The 15,476-nt window shown below is 34.5% G+C and overlaps 1 protein-coding gene across 2 annotated transcripts; it reads right to left on the reverse strand.

The window, feature by feature from the left end:
• Positions 1–237: 237 nt before the first annotated feature.
• On the reverse strand, positions 238–4,843 carry LOC110624933 (protein DEFECTIVE IN MERISTEM SILENCING 3). 2 transcript variants are annotated; one of them, XR_002489495.2, is made up of 9 exons: positions 4,463–4,843; positions 3,952–4,062; positions 3,646–3,760; positions 2,850–3,087; positions 2,267–2,458; positions 1,862–2,182; positions 1,168–1,393; positions 600–672; positions 238–473 (listed from the first exon to the last, which is right to left on the reverse strand). XR_002489495.2 is itself a non-coding variant. In XM_021770406.2 (8 exons), the coding sequence occupies exons 2-8, from the start codon at positions 4,045–4,047 to the stop codon at positions 655–657; spliced, it is 1,206 nt and encodes a 401-aa protein (XP_021626098.1). In that variant the 5' UTR covers positions 4,048–4,062; positions 4,463–4,842; the 3' UTR covers positions 238–654. The 2 variants fall into 2 exon arrangements, 1 of the variants encoding a protein (XP_021626098.1); XM_021770406.2 differs by having other exon boundaries at positions 238–672; positions 4,463–4,842.
• Positions 4,844–15,476: the final 10,633 nt, after the last annotated feature.

Raw genomic sequence — 15,476 nt, forward strand, 5'->3', positions numbered from 1 at the left:
TTGAAACTGATAAAACAACTATAATTATTAACAAAGATTCATGTTTGATCAACTCGTCAACAAGAAGATCACACCATTGCCCATCGCCATAGCCATCGCCAGAAATCAGATTGAACCAGCCACACACGTGGTTGATAGCTAATCAACTTCCACTCTTCAAATTTATTATGCATTGTCAGATCAACAAACTAGATTAATCAAACATCCAAATTTAAAATTGAAACTGCAAACTCAGGATTATAAACATACTTGTTGATTATGAAACTGTTGCTGCAAGAATGTTGCAAAATTAACAGCTTTAGATTCTTACATGTATATGCAATCTAGTCGAGAGACGAAAACAAAGGAAAAAGAAGACTAAAATTGATACTAAATGAACTTTCTGTGTCCTGGTTGGAAAATCTTGTACTAGAGCTTTTCCACGAGCATGTCAGCATCAAAGAGATGCTTCTAACAAGTTGTGTTTCAGGACACTGAATTTCCAGAATCAATTCATATCAGAAAATGAAAAATGTTCATCCAAACCCAGAAATAGAAAGAGTTCAGAGAAAAAAAACTCCAACATGAGTTGACACTGCCAGTGTCATTTGAGTTCCTACCTTTCAAAAAAGAATTTCTTCCATCTAAATGTCATCTGGGGTTGAATCTTTCATGTCAAGCTTGCATCTGATGCTGCCATTATATATCAAAAACTATAAATGAGAACCATATTATATACAACTTCTGGGAAATGCAACTATATGAATAAAATGAATTAGATTGCAATCTAATGTTTAGAACAAGAATAGTTCCAAATAATCACAACTAGTCAAAGCAGGTAGAAATCACCCTAAATTTTTCAACATTTTGCATTTAGTACATCTAGAGGTGACATACGATACTATTTTTTATCCTTGTCAGACCAAACAACTAACTTAGACATGCATAAATCGCACATAACTTGTGTCATTAAACTCATACAAAGACAATACAAATGTCACTCCCAAAAGGACAGGGAAGAAAAAGGAAATAGATTTAGATATGAGAATTTTCACGTTACTAAAGATGCTACTTCAATAGAATTTTATTATCAATATCTATTCATTGTATACTATGCTATACTTCATGAAAGTTATTTCTAGAGTAAGATGTCAATTATTGATGATTCTGATAAATTAAAGGTATTACCTGTGTTGCATATGCTGAGCTTTCAGCTAGAAACTTAACAAACTCTTCCTTCTTCCTCTCAAAATTGTACTTTGCAGCATTCAGAAGTGCTTGTTCTCGCTTAATATCGTCCAGCATTTTGTCCTTTTTCCATTTCATCTCAGTGAGCTGCTTCTCAGTTTCACTGTAGTTGTCAGGTATGTTTGAAGCCACAGAAGGTTTGGGGAATCTTACATCCACATCATTCCTACAGAGTAACAATTTCCAGAACAAAGATAAACCCCATGAAAAAAACAATATGCATAAAAAAAATAAAAATTGAACAATTGAAGGTAGAATCCAGTGAAAAACATGTTACCCACTTGTAAGATGTGACATAAAGTTAAAAATTCTAAAACCTCAAAGGACAATTATCCCAGGTAACATGTGAAAAAAATTATTATAATTCAATTAATAATTCATAAATCTATATAAGAATTATGTGATGTGTTATACATGATGATGCATGGAAAAATCATGAGTTGAACATTGGAGGCCAGACATTACTTCAGGATCGCCTACTAGTAAGATGGCATTAACTCAATTACACAACTTACAATCTATTAAGATTCAGAGAAATCCTTACATAAGGTTTTTGATTCACATGAATGCCGAAGACATATTTTCACGTACAAAGTACAGACACTTGATGAAAATAGACTTAAATACTGCTTACCAATTGCCCAGGGAAAAAAGACCAGTAGCCTTAATCATCCCTCCATCCAATGAAATGGCTCCATCACTTATACAAGGAAGGGCATGGAACATGTCTTCCCTACTTTTGTAAACTTGCAGACGAGAGAACAGCTTATAAAATAAAGTCTCACGGAGGCCATGTCCACTAGATGTGACATAAAACAAGTTTGTACAATCCACATTGATCATATTTACAGCAAAACCAACAAATCCGGGTGGACACTCCCCATTGGGCAATTTTGGCTTTAGAAGATCAAGCCTCCTTTGTGGATCATCGGCCACAAATTCACCGGAAAAAGGTCTACAAGAGGAGGAAAAAAAATGCTTTTGGAATTTTTACAAACTTAAATTCTAGGTTGAAAAAGACAACACAAGAGATTCATGCCTTAAATTTTCAAGACAAATGACAAGATATCGACCACCCAAAGCCCTCCCAATAGAAGCACCAAGGCCATGAAGACCAGAGCCATTATTTATGTGGCCCTCTTCTTCATATGTTTCAAGAGCTCTAACACCTTCATAAGTCTTACAGACAATTGCCAGCATAGTCTCTACTCCCAAGTACTCTGAAAGAATCCTGCAATCAAGAAAGAATAAGAAAAAGTACAACAAGAATGGTGCATACAGGATTACAAGTAACAATTGAATTATCAAACTGCCCCTTAGTTAAGATAAAACATCAGCAGGACAGAAAATAGGGAGTTCATTGCATTCATTTAGACCTAAAACTAGTTTGATATCTCTTGTTGCAATTTGAAAGAACCTAAATCCACCACCTATTTTCAGAAATCAAGCACAATATACTTATGTCAACAACAAATTCAGTTATTCTATTTCATTAAGTAACACAATAGAATGGGTATTTCACAGGAAAAACTGCCAATCAACATCCAACAAGAGGTTGAAGGAGAGCAAAATCAACAATTTGTGAAACATTGATAGCATGTAACATGTAAATACCAACTGACCTGCTAAGGTTAACATCATCTACCCTGCCAAGTGTAGCAACTATGCCAAGGACGTCCTTGGTCAATGAAAGATGAGAAGCATGAGTGCCATGGCGCAATCTCAGCTGGCAAATGATGCCTGCAGCAGATTTTTCATGCCGTAGAATCTGTTCTACGGTTTTCTCCTCACTCTGATTGGAGGGGTGGTGATCATTTTCAATGTTAGGCTGGGTCGCAGAATGATACTTACCAAGAACAACTGAGAGAAAATTGGTTAGTAGAGAAAATGTGGGGGATAAATGCAACATGCCTATATAGGAAAATAAAAAGATAACTTCACAGAAAAAAGGGTTCTGAATTCAATACAACTTTTCACCCAAAAAAAAAAAAAAACCATCACATAAAGTTGAGATTAAATTCGTTTTTTATTGTTTTTTTTAACAGGAATGGTACTATTTGTATCCACATTATTTGGTGCTTATATTGGAGAAACATCCATGACCAACTATAATATTTATTTATATAAATAAAATAAATTCAAAACATTCAGGCACTGTGGAAATGGGGCCTGAAGCAATCAAGAAGGTCCTATGGTATCTGGAGAGTCAATCATTGATGTTTTGATGATCAGCAACTGTGACAAGGCTAGATTGAATTCGAAAATTGAAAACATGATACAATGACTCTATTTAGAAGATAATTGTATGATATCTTTGGATGTAACTTCGTCCATAAGGAATGTATGTACCTGACTTAATTAGTTTTGATTCTTCTGAAATTTTAGTAAGTACCATAGAGAATAAGAAAATAAGTATACCTTGCAAGTCAAGAATGGAGTCTTCTAATTTATTTTTCTCATTTTTCAGAAATTTTACATTATTCTCATGCTGCTTGATTTTGAGTCCCAACAAGTGTAGATCATCTTGAAGCTTCTGCACAGGTTACAAAATGCCAGCGTGAATTTATTAGGATCTATTTTCTTCCAAAATGCAAAGCAACTACTGTTAAAAGCCGATACATAAACAATGAGCTTGAAAACCATAACCATAAGACAAAGTACTTTTCAATTTTCATTAAAAGACACAATAGAACAAATTTATGAAGGTGTCAAGTTATTTCAAACCTTAGAGCAGTAGATTATGGATTGTGACTGTAAAAATTCGCCATTTTGGACATCATCCCTTGAAACAATACTAGTTTCTTTCTGATCCACTTGCATCAGAGCTGGTAAATCCTGCAGAAACAATCTCTTTGTAAGAAAAGAAAGCTAAAACAAAAAGGAATTGCCTTGCATTGATATACATCATTTGAAACAGTGCTTATATTTATTCATCACTAGAAAGCTGATAGGTGAATATTTTCCTGATGTAAATTGATAATGCATGGCAAATCTATATGCCTCCCACCATGACAAGATAATACGCAAACAAAGTAAAGGGAAAAAAAATTCTTTTTTCTTTGAATAAATGGGAAAAGATCATTAGCTTCTATTCACTTTGAGATAATAAAGAAATCTACCAATTACCCAACGCAAGAAATTAGAATAATAAAGAAGAGAAAAAGGATCGATGGTAAAAGAAGGCAAATACTGTATAATTAACCTGGCAAAAAGTTGAAATTACTGGAAAACTTACAAAAGTAGACTGGCTGATTGTAGAGACGCTGTATTGCTGCTATCTTCGAAAAAAGGAATGTATTGCTGCTACCTTGTTAATTACATGGATTTTTCGATTGAAAAGATAAGAAGAAGAAGTAAGAAAAGGATTGCCGTCTAGGATCTGAATTACTCTTTTAAAACTGGGAGGTGAATATGAGAAAGGGTTAGGGAGTAATTTGAGCGTTGGGAAGTGGGGCGGCAGAGAGCAGTGAGAAAGAGAAACGAAGCTACGGAATGTTGTGATGCGGTGGCTGTCATGCATGGAGAGATGAAGGTCGAGCAATTCAGGAGTGGCGCCGGCTGTTTGGTTAGGGTTAGACGAAGAAAATGGAATCATCGAAAGAAACTGCAGTGGTGGAACCACGTGTACTTATAGCTTGAAATGGACGGCAGGGATGCAAAATATGTTTAATCCAACGGCTTATAATTAAGAAACGCTTCAATTTGGGTTAATTTTCGGTTTTCTTTTTCGGCCAACAGAAAGTGTAGATTTCATCCCATAAATACAAATACAAGGTCCAAAAATAACAAGATCCTTACAATATTAAAAACTGGTCTCCCACTCCAAAAGAAAATTTCAAATTTGGTCCAAATATCTGAATTTTTTTTTTACAATAAAAATAGTGAGTAATTAGTTATATAATAAAATTAAATATTAATAATTATTTAAATATTATTTAATCATATATATTAAAGAACATAATTTATACGGTATGCTTTTTAGATCGTATAAAAATTAGTTTTTTTATCCAGAAAAATAAAATTAGTTTTATTGTTATATTGATTAAGAATATAGCTAGTGTACTTGAAAGTAATAAATATTATTTGGTTTTTTTATAATATATTATATATTTATATTAATATATTAAAATTAAACAACTCAAATTAATAAATTAGTTTTAGAATTAAGTAATTTTATTTTTAATGCATATTAAATATGAGTTTAACAAGTAAATTAATAAATAAATTATATTTTGAAATCATAAAATTAGACGATTTTATATGACAAAGAGAGTATCAAAGCTTACTCTCTTAAGTTAATACCCTAGTTTTGTAATTGAAAAAAATGAACTCCTACTGTCATATCTTATATGATTTGATGATCGCCCAAAATGAATAATGTGTTATCAATATACGATTGGACCACATGACACAATTCTTATAAACTACGACTCTTAGTCGCTTAGACTAACCTATTAAAGAAAAGACCTGGTTGATTGGATGAATGGCATTCAGTTTGGCAACAGGCTCGCATCATGTAGTTGTTCGAGCCTCTCAAATCATCTTGTTACCGATTAAAAGTTTTACACAACATATCTTCATTATACCTACAATCACGAGATCTTTTATCCACTAATCGGTACTAGTCGGATTCTCAAGAAAATCAGTAACTAATCTTATCTTATTATAGTATAAAAGCAAAACAGATACAGTGTTCAAGGTACACATTCTAAGACTCAAATCTTTAAGTTTAAGTTTTCTTTACACTCATCCTTCTTGAAAACTCATTGACTTGAGCATCGGAGTCGTTGCCATTAGGCGCCATCCACCTCACCCTTTCCTTTTGCAGAATGCCAAGTTACATTCAGATTACTTTTGACAACATCATTTGGTTCCATTGTCGGGATCCCATCGATACTCTGACTCATTTGGGGTAAATCCACCGAATCCTTAAAGTGCCCAAACAAGGCTGGCCAAATTTAATAGCTCATAGCAAGGGGGTGGTACACTAAGGCCCAAAAACTAAAACCAAACAACTAAACTAGCAATACTAAAACAAATAAAATAATATAAACCTAACCCAAATAAATGGGCTTACAAAATACAAGACCCAAATAACATGTATAATATATCCCCTGAAGCTGCCCATGAGTTGTGCATATGACTTGTACATACTCCTTAAATTGCACATGCATTGCACATATTTCTTCAAATCTACCAACTTGGTTTGATGGACTTTTATACATTTTAATTAGGCCCAATGGACTTGAATCTTCACAAAAACCTTCCTTGATCTTCACTTTAGGCTTTCCTTTATGTAGCTTTGGCTCATAGGCTTAATTATGCTTCTTAAGCCTATAATTCCAAGTGTTGCACTAAATCTACCCCATATGAATTGAAGCACGCCCTAAGTGTATTTGGATCATATGAATATGATTTTGAACTCCTTTTAAACTCATTTGAATAATATAAGGTTGCTTCACACCATTATTATAAATCTGCCCTATTGGATCTATATCAGTTGAGAACCTGCATAAAGATGAATCATCAACCCGCGAGTAGCTCCTTAAAAAGTTAAAATTATTGACAGAACTTTTGAAAAAACACAAAGGTGCTAGTATTCCACAAGAAAACCAGAATCTGAATGCAAAAGAGAACATAGATGATGTTCTCGAGAAGTCAAACAAAAATAAAGAAATCGAAGGAACAAAAGCCCGAACTAGCGATAAGAGTCAACTGGATGCCATCAAGAAAATTCAAAAAGAACAATTGGATGATGATTTTAAAATAAAAGATGTTTCTCCACTCTCACCTAAGATATTAGTTGAGACTTGTCTTCCAAAATTCAAGTTGCCTTCCTTAGAAAGTATGATAAGAAGACAAATCCTCGTTACCATCTTGACAATTTTCATTCAATCATGCTCTACTAGAATGTTAGTGGCCTAATCCTTTATCAGATCTTTCGTTCAACCCTTATTGGCTTAGCACAAAAATAGCACCAAACCTGCCCACTAAGTCCATTCATGACTTTAAGGAGTTGGCTTATGCCTTCAAATGACGATTCATCACCTGCATTACTCCTAAAAAAATTATCTTTTGATCTATAGAAAATAAGATAAGGAGACTTGGAGACCCTAAAAAGTTATACGGACAAGTCTAGTATTGAAACTATCCAAATCGATAACATGAACCATAAAACTACCTATGGAGCCATCAAGAAGGGTTATCGAAACACTAGGTTCATCGAGTCTCTAATTAAAAAATTCAATAAGAGATTTCCATCACCAAATAAAGAGAGCTTAGAAATATATCCACTTGGATAATGAAAAGCAGGCACTAAAGGCAGGAAAAGAAGGATGACAATTTGTTTCAAAGTGTCAGAGAGGACGGCTTTTCAGAGAAATCATGATAAAATTCTAAAGTTACACACTATTGGATGAAAGCAAATCTTCAATACAAATTCCACTAGTAAAAATGGTAGAACACTAAACTTTAATTTCTTTTTATAAATTTTTCTTTTTAAGCTTCATACAAATTTAGACTTTCGAAGATATCAATAAAGCATAAAAGTTTCAAACAAATTCTATACTACTCTGAAAAATACTTAGGTGACATTTTGCCTATCCTTATGCGACTTTTTATCTACTCTTAGATGATATTCTACCCACTTTAGATGACACTTTGCCCATTTTAGCGACTTCTTGTCCACCTTTAGATGGCTTTCTGCCTAATCTAGGTGATATTTTGCTCATTTACAAGCAGCTTTCTACTCATCCTTAAGCAGCTTTTTGCCCACTTTAGGCGACATTTTGTTCATTTTTAGGTGGTTTTTAAATCATTTAGATGAATTTTTTCCATCTTAGATAATATTTTATCCACTTTTTGACAACCTTTCACCCACTTAGTCTATTTTTCGCTTACCTTAAGTGACCTTCATCTCACTTTTAGGCAGCTTTTTGTCCACTTAAATGAAAGACCATAAATCGAAAGGCTGAAATGCCGAAATATCGATAGGTAAAAAGTGATGAAAGGCCACAATGTGAAATGGCAAAAAAGGATAAAGGCCAAAATGCCGAAAGGCCAAATACTAAAAGACGTAAATACTGAGAAGTGAAAATGTTGAAATGTTGGAAGGCTGAAATGAAAAAAGATCAAAATATTGAAAGGTCAAAATGAAGAAAGGCTAAAATGCTGAAAGGTAGAAGCACAAGGAACGATATAAGCATCTTAGCTCAAAGATCAAAATGGCTCGCTTAGCCTTTTCAGGCCATTTCGAAATTTGAAATGTCTTGCTTAGTCAAGTCATTCTCAAAAACCGAAATGCCTTAGTCAAATCATTCTGAAATGCTGAAATAACTCATTTAGTTATTAGTTCCTGTAAAAAAAAGCTAACCTAAAGGTTCACAAACTCAAGGGGGGACTAATATTATGGAACCCATATATAAACTCAAAGCCCAAAAGTCTAAAACTTGAAAGTATGAAACCTAAAAGTCTAAATATTGAAAGGTCGGATACCTGATGGACTGAAATCTAAAATAAACAAGGCATCATTTCTGAAACCTCGGGCTAAGTCCTAATTCAAATACAACTCCTACAAAATAGGAGATCTAGATGCTCGAACATGGTGTCTTTGTTATTAGAACTCTATCACAATCTTCAAGCCTTATCAGAATTGGATTTCCAATATGTATAAACATGCACAACTTTTAGGTATGCATCAAATCTCATTATTGACTCTTTTCACTGATCACACCTTCAAGACTATACTGACTTAAGTATCAAAGATTTTTTCTACTAAATTAACTGATGATTTACTCGTTTTACAGATCCAAACCCATTAAAAGATATAATGTAATATTAGACATTATCTACTTGTTTTGACCAGCGCTAGTGAAGCTTTAATGTGTTTCTATTTGCTATCTGAGAATATATTTGTAATACCCGGCTAAAATTCTGGCGTCAAAATTCTAAATCTTCTGACGAAATCCCCGTTGGAATCCGGAATCTAGAGGCTGGAATCTCTTAGAAGAGTAAAATTAAGGTTTTCATAAAATGAATTTGAATTTTTGAATTTTGGGTTAAGGAAAGAAAAAGGAAAATTTTTCGAGTAAACCCTAGGTTTGGCCGACGAACCTTCAAGTTCGCCCGCCGAAGGAGGCTCCTCCAGGCCGCCAAAGGTGGTTCCTGTTCGGCCGCCGAAGGTGGTTTCTCCAGCCACCTATAAGAGGCCTTCTTCCCAAAAATGAGAGAGCTTTCTCTCTATTTTCGGGTAGAGGTGAGTCATTGCCCTCCCTTTTATTACTCTTGTTGCTTTCTCTCTCATTTTCGGGCTAAAAGTGAGTCCTTGCCCTCCCTTTTATTGCTCTTGTTGTTTTTCCTTAAATTTTCTCAGAAAATTTATGAGTTTTTCCTTGTTTTTGAAGATTTGAGTTTGAATCTAAGTTTTAAACCTTGAAGACTTCTGGAGATTGATTTTCTCTCATCTCCAAGTTTGGGTTGCTGCTACCTTTCGATCTCCAAGAGGTAAGTTTAGATCTTTGCTTTTCCTATGTTTTAAATAAGTTTTAAGAAGGGGTTAAGGGTTGTCAATGCATGGAAAATCTAAAGTTTTAGGGTCTGAGTTAAGTTGATAATGAATGTTTTCTCTTGTGTTATTTTTATTATTGCTTGATGGAGAATAGGCTAGTTTTTATGTCCCTTATGCATGTTGAGGGAGTATGAGTGTTTATGAGTAGTTGGGTGTGAGGATCGGAGTGTTTGGTGGCATAGGGTAGAATCGGGTTCTGCCTTGCTGGAGAACCCAAGTTCGGCTACCGAACCTGCTTATGGAGGCAGCCTTTTGGCCGTCTAACCCGCCTCCGAAAGTTCCAACCTTCGGATCTATGTAGGGTTTAGGCCGCCGAACCTGCCCCCGAAAGTCCCCGACTTTCGGATCTGTGAGGGACCTTCGGCCATCGAACTTGCCGCCGAAAGTCCCTTGCCCAGCTTTCTTCTGCTTGTTTTGTATGCATGCTTTGGTATGTTTTAGGGAGGGTTTTAGGGAGTTGTTTAGAGTCTTGTAATAGTTATGTTTGGTCCCTCATTAGAGTCCATCTGTGTAGGATCGAATCTAGAAGACCGTAGAGGCCTGTAGTGAAATAACTGCGTCAGTGTTAGGCGAGCGTCAACCAGAGGTGAGTAGAACTGAACCGATCTATTATTTTTTAAAGAAATCAAACTGTTTAAGCATGCTCATGCATCATGAATGCCATGTATATGTATTAGGTTGTTTGCATTAGAATTCACGAATATGATGCATTGTATAATTTACTGTTGATGTGAATGGATGTTGGATGACCCATTAACCCTCGAGTATGATATGTTATGACGGATATGGAAAGACCAGGGATATGCTTGACATCTCCAAGAGCTAATCTCGTCCCATTCACTATCATCAAGTAGACATCTCCTTTGCCAATAACTTTGAGTATATTTTCATTTCTCATTCTTAATAATACTAAAATCTCTTAATGTGTAAGATGAGAAAAATTACCTCCAAAAAGTTGCATGAATAGTTGCATCACTATCAATTACCCAACTGGTTTTATTAGTTGCAAGACTGACAATGTCTTTATTATAAACTATATTGAATTCATCAAGGGCACTTGCACGTTCATCATCATTGATGTCATCATTCTTTACTTGTTTGCCTTTATTGTCTCCTGCTCCTTTTTGAGCTTCCAATGAAATCTTTTGATATGACCTTTTTCCTCCGGTGATGACACTCTATATTGGCATACTTGTTTGACTTTTCTATGCTCTTATCTTTAGGCTATGGACTTCTAGATTGGCTTTTTCATCTAGATTATATAATTAGAATCTTTGACTGAGATGAAGAAGCATAACTCTGTGATCTCCATTACAACTCTTCATTCAAAAATTTCACTTTTCACATAATTTGCCCTTATTGTACCTTTAAGTATGGAGTTTATGAGTGGAACCTTCAAAGTTTCCCAAGACTCTGGTAAGGAAACAAGCAACATAAGAGTGAGCATCTCATTATTATCTTTCATGCCCATTTCTAACAATTGATCCATGTACTCTTGCATCTTATTTAGGTGATTTGCTATAGAAGTGCTTTTTCGATATTTCAAGTTCATAAGTTTTATAAAATAAAATGATTTGTTATTATTGAGTTTTAATATGTATAACTCGTCGAGTTTATTCTATAGGGATTGGGGATACATCTTCACATAAATATGATTAAAAACATTATCTTTCAAACTGTCAGATGAAGTTGCACACTTATTGGTGCCCATATTCCCATTCCTCATTGTTGCTCTTGAATTTAGTTATGGAGATGTCAATAAATGCAATTTTATTACAAATAGGAGATCTTATATCTTGTTTCTCCATTTGTGGTAGTTTATATTATTTAAGTTGATCATCTTGCTTATCCTTACTTTCATTTTTATAGTACTTCGGATAGGAACAAACTCTAATATCTCTTATTGGGAAAACACCACATTAAATAGGAAAAATAAAAATTGTAGAAAAAAATACATGGCACACAAGAATTTTAATACGGTTCACCCTTAATTTTAGGCTACATCCACGGGGCAGGTTCTAAATAATTCTTCCACTATTTAAAAATAGTAGATAAAAAGAGAAATATTACAAGTAAGATCTATCCAAAAAATAATGGCACTTAAAGTATTTCTGAAAACACCTAAAATATTTTCTCACTGTTTTTATCACTCCCCTCTTTGAAAATAATTTCAAAACTTTCTCTCTCTTAATTTTTCCTTAAAGCTACAAGCTTTAGAAACATACTCTAAAAACTCTCTAAGAGAAAACATTTGAAGAAATTTATCGATGCATCCTTTGCTTCAGCTCTTACCCATTTATAAGAATGAACATGGTATCTTCATTAATTGCCAAATGAAAGTAGCAATCCTTCATTTGTTAAGAAGATGGCCATGTCTCACTTTGTTGACTTTCTTCATTCTCTTCTTCTTCTTCTTCTTCTTCTTCTTCTTCTTCTTCTTCTTTTTTAAAAAAATGAATGCTTCAAATCATACGTGCGAGGGAGCAATAACATCACTCAGATTTGAATGCATGTTATGAAAAATCAACAAAAGCAAAGTGATAGTATTTGGTACATGAAGAAATATGCTCTCTATATAGTGCACGGAATACCCTGGACCACATGCACAACATGTAGAGGTGAGTAGTATTCGGTTTAAATCGAAATAACCGACCGAACTAATTAATTTTAAAAATTTAGTTCGGTTTTATTTTTTATTCGGTTCGGTTCGAATTTAAATTTAAAAAAAATCGATGATTTTGGTTTGGTTCGGTTTTAGATCTAAAAATTTTGATTAAACCGCACCAAACCGAAATCACCAATACTACGTCATTTTTAATAGTTCCTTATTTGCCCTAGATCTAAAAGCCATCTCGTTCTCATCTACCAAAGCCCACAGAGTCATGCATTCACGCTATCCATTCCAGATTCCACGCCGTCTGCCCTCACCTCACACTCACAGTGCCTGTGCCTCCATCCACCACTTCCAACGACGCTTCCACCGTCCAACCTCCACTCTCCTCCCCGCGACATCGACTGATTGACCATCGTCAGGTCACTCGGCTTATATGTTGCGGATTAGTGACTCAGCGACGCCGACCCCTCCTCACCTCAATCCTCCGTCGCTCTCTAGTCTCTCTCTCCGTGTAATCATCGACGCCGCGTCGACCGTCGCTTGTCGCTACTGTCATGTGCTGTTGTGTGACTTATGTCGTACATCTGCATCGCTGTCGTGCTGTCTTACATCTCTCGCACCTCCAGCCCACAATTCAGTTGGTTGTATTGTTCGTGTGCTGTTGAACTTGAGGCAACCGTAGAAGGTAAGTAAATATTTTGAAAATCAAGTTCCATTAGATCTGCTGTCCATATGATGTTGTGTCCTGATTTTATATATATTAGAAATTAGATGTCCTAGAGCATGAGCATCAATTAGATGTGCTTCATGTGCCTTATAGGAGGAAGTTGTCGTGAAGAGATGTTGGCTTGCTCGCTAATGGGGCTTAGCTGTACAGCTGAGTAATCAACTTGATCCATTTTTATTTAAGGGAGTGAATGAGTGCGTGCTTTTAGTTTCTACTTCTCTCTTTGATGAGGCACTTAGATGTAGTGACATTAAGTGATGATTAATTCTGCACAATTTGTTAGAACTGTGAAGTGTGTGACTTGATAGATCTCCCAACTACCTGATCCGCATATGATGTACTGACTTTGAATAGTATTTTTCCCCTCTTTTTGGTTAATACTAGTGAGTCATTACCCTTTTGTTGCCTTTTTTGTTGTTAACATGTAATATTGTCATTCAATGTGTCGCTTGTCTGTTGATTTTTTCGGTCTGGTATCATGAAATTTATTAGGCACTGGTAATTTGACTTTCTTGTACCTCTGACAGATAACTTCATTTTTCATTATGCAAGCTTTGTTATTTTGGGGAAAAAATGCTCTATTCTAATTGCAGACACATTTATGCACCCTTCTTCTCTACTGATAGTTTCTTTTATGGCTGTTAGGCATTTGTGCTGATGTGGCTGTAGCAAAGCATGAGCATTAGTCTACTCTAGCTCCTCTTCCATTTGAAATTGTTATTTCTGCTGGACAAAAGGCTAAGGAGGAATCTTTGGATAGAGGTTAGTTTACTAATTTATTATTAACTTATTTGTTGTTACTGTCCATTGTAGTTGGTTGTTAGGCTAAAATAAAATATTATAATTTATTTATTTATTATTATTATTAACTTATTTGCTAGCTAGTTGACTGTTACTGTCCATTGTTATTATTATTAACTTATTATTATTAAAATAAAATAAAATATTCTTTGGATAGAGGTTAATTTACTAATTTATTATTAACTTATTTGCTATTACTGTCCATTGTAGCTGGCTGTTAGGCTAAAATAAAATATTATAATTTATTTATTTACAGATGGATCAATAAGAACCATCAAATCCTACGTCACAACCTCCAGTTGCTTCAAGCAATATTGAAGCTGGCGAGACAACTTTCAAAATGAAAAGGAAGAGTATGAAGCCAAGATCAGTTGTATGGGACCACTTCGCTAAATTTACTGATGATACGGGAACTCAAAAAGGCAAGTGTAATTATTGTGAAAATGAGTTTTATTGTGATTTAAAAAAAAATGGCACATCTACACTTAGACATCACATGTCTGCATGCATAAAAAACCCCCATAGTGTGACTACTAAACAATCATAATTGTCTTTACAACCACTTTCTTATAGTACACAAGAAGGAGAGGGAAATTATCAATTATGCACATTAAGTAGTTGGCATTTTGATCAAGATGTGGCTAGACGTAAGTTAACTAAAATGACAATTATTGATGAGTTGCCATTTATGTTTGTAGAAGGGGAAGGATTTAAGGGATGGGTTGAATGCATACAGCCTAGGTTTTGAATTCCATCCCATTGGACTATTTTAAGGGATTGTTATGACTTATATTTAGAGGAGAGGAAGAAATTGAAGAGTTATTTTCAAAAGTCTAGTAAGAGAATTTGCATTACCACATACACATGGATACATTAATGATAATTGGACACTTCATAAAAAAATTCTTAGTTTTTATCTAATTGGAAGTTATAAGGGTGATGATATTGGTATGACTGTTGAGAGTTGTTTACTTAATTGGGGAATTAAGAGAATATTTACAGTGACTATGGATAATGCTAGTTCAAATGGTGTGACTGTTACATATTTAAAAAAGAAATTCAATCGTTGGGGATTTGGGATTTTAAATTGCAAATATCTTCATATGAGATGTATTGCCCACATAATTAATTTGGTTGTGGTTGATGGATTGAAAGAAAATATTGAAGCAGTAAAAAGGGTTAGAGAAGCAGTGAGATATGTGAGACAATCTCCTGCTAGATTGTAAAAGTTCAAATCATGTTGTGAGATGGAAGGGATTCAAAGTAAATGTCATTTATCTTTGGATGTTTCCACTAGGTGGAATTCAACCTACTTGATATTGAGAACTGCGAAAAAATTTGAAAATGCATTTGATAGATTTGGAACTATTGATCCATGTTTTAAGTTTGATCTTGTGTCTAGTAAAGAATGTGATGGTGTGCCTGAGAGTTCAGATTGGGACTATATTAGAAAAATTGTAGATTTCTTGAGTCATTTTTTTGATCTTACATTAAAGAGTTCAAGTTATAGATATGTCACTTCTAATATTTTTTTTGATAAG

This window comes from Manihot esculenta, chromosome 10, assembly GCF_001659605.2.
Source record: "Manihot esculenta cultivar AM560-2 chromosome 10, M.esculenta_v8, whole genome shotgun sequence".
NCBI classification, from domain to species: domain Eukaryota; kingdom Viridiplantae; phylum Streptophyta; class Magnoliopsida; order Malpighiales; family Euphorbiaceae; genus Manihot; species Manihot esculenta.

What these genes read in the sequence shown, in the direction of transcription:
- LOC110624933 (XM_021770406.2), bottom strand. Translation starts at nt 4,047, where the DNA reads ATGCAAGTGGATCAGAAAGAAACTAGTATTGTTTCAAGGGATGATGTC. An exon ending in CCATAATCTACTGCTCTAAG is followed by an intron (nt 3,761 to 3,951) that starts GTTTGAAATAAC and finishes TAACCTGTGCAG; the next exon opens with AAGCTTCAAGATGATCTACA. An exon ending in CTCCATTCTTGACTTGCAAG is followed by an intron (nt 3,088 to 3,645) that starts GTATACTTATTT and finishes ATTTTCTCTCAG; the next exon opens with TTGTTCTTGGTAAGTATCAT.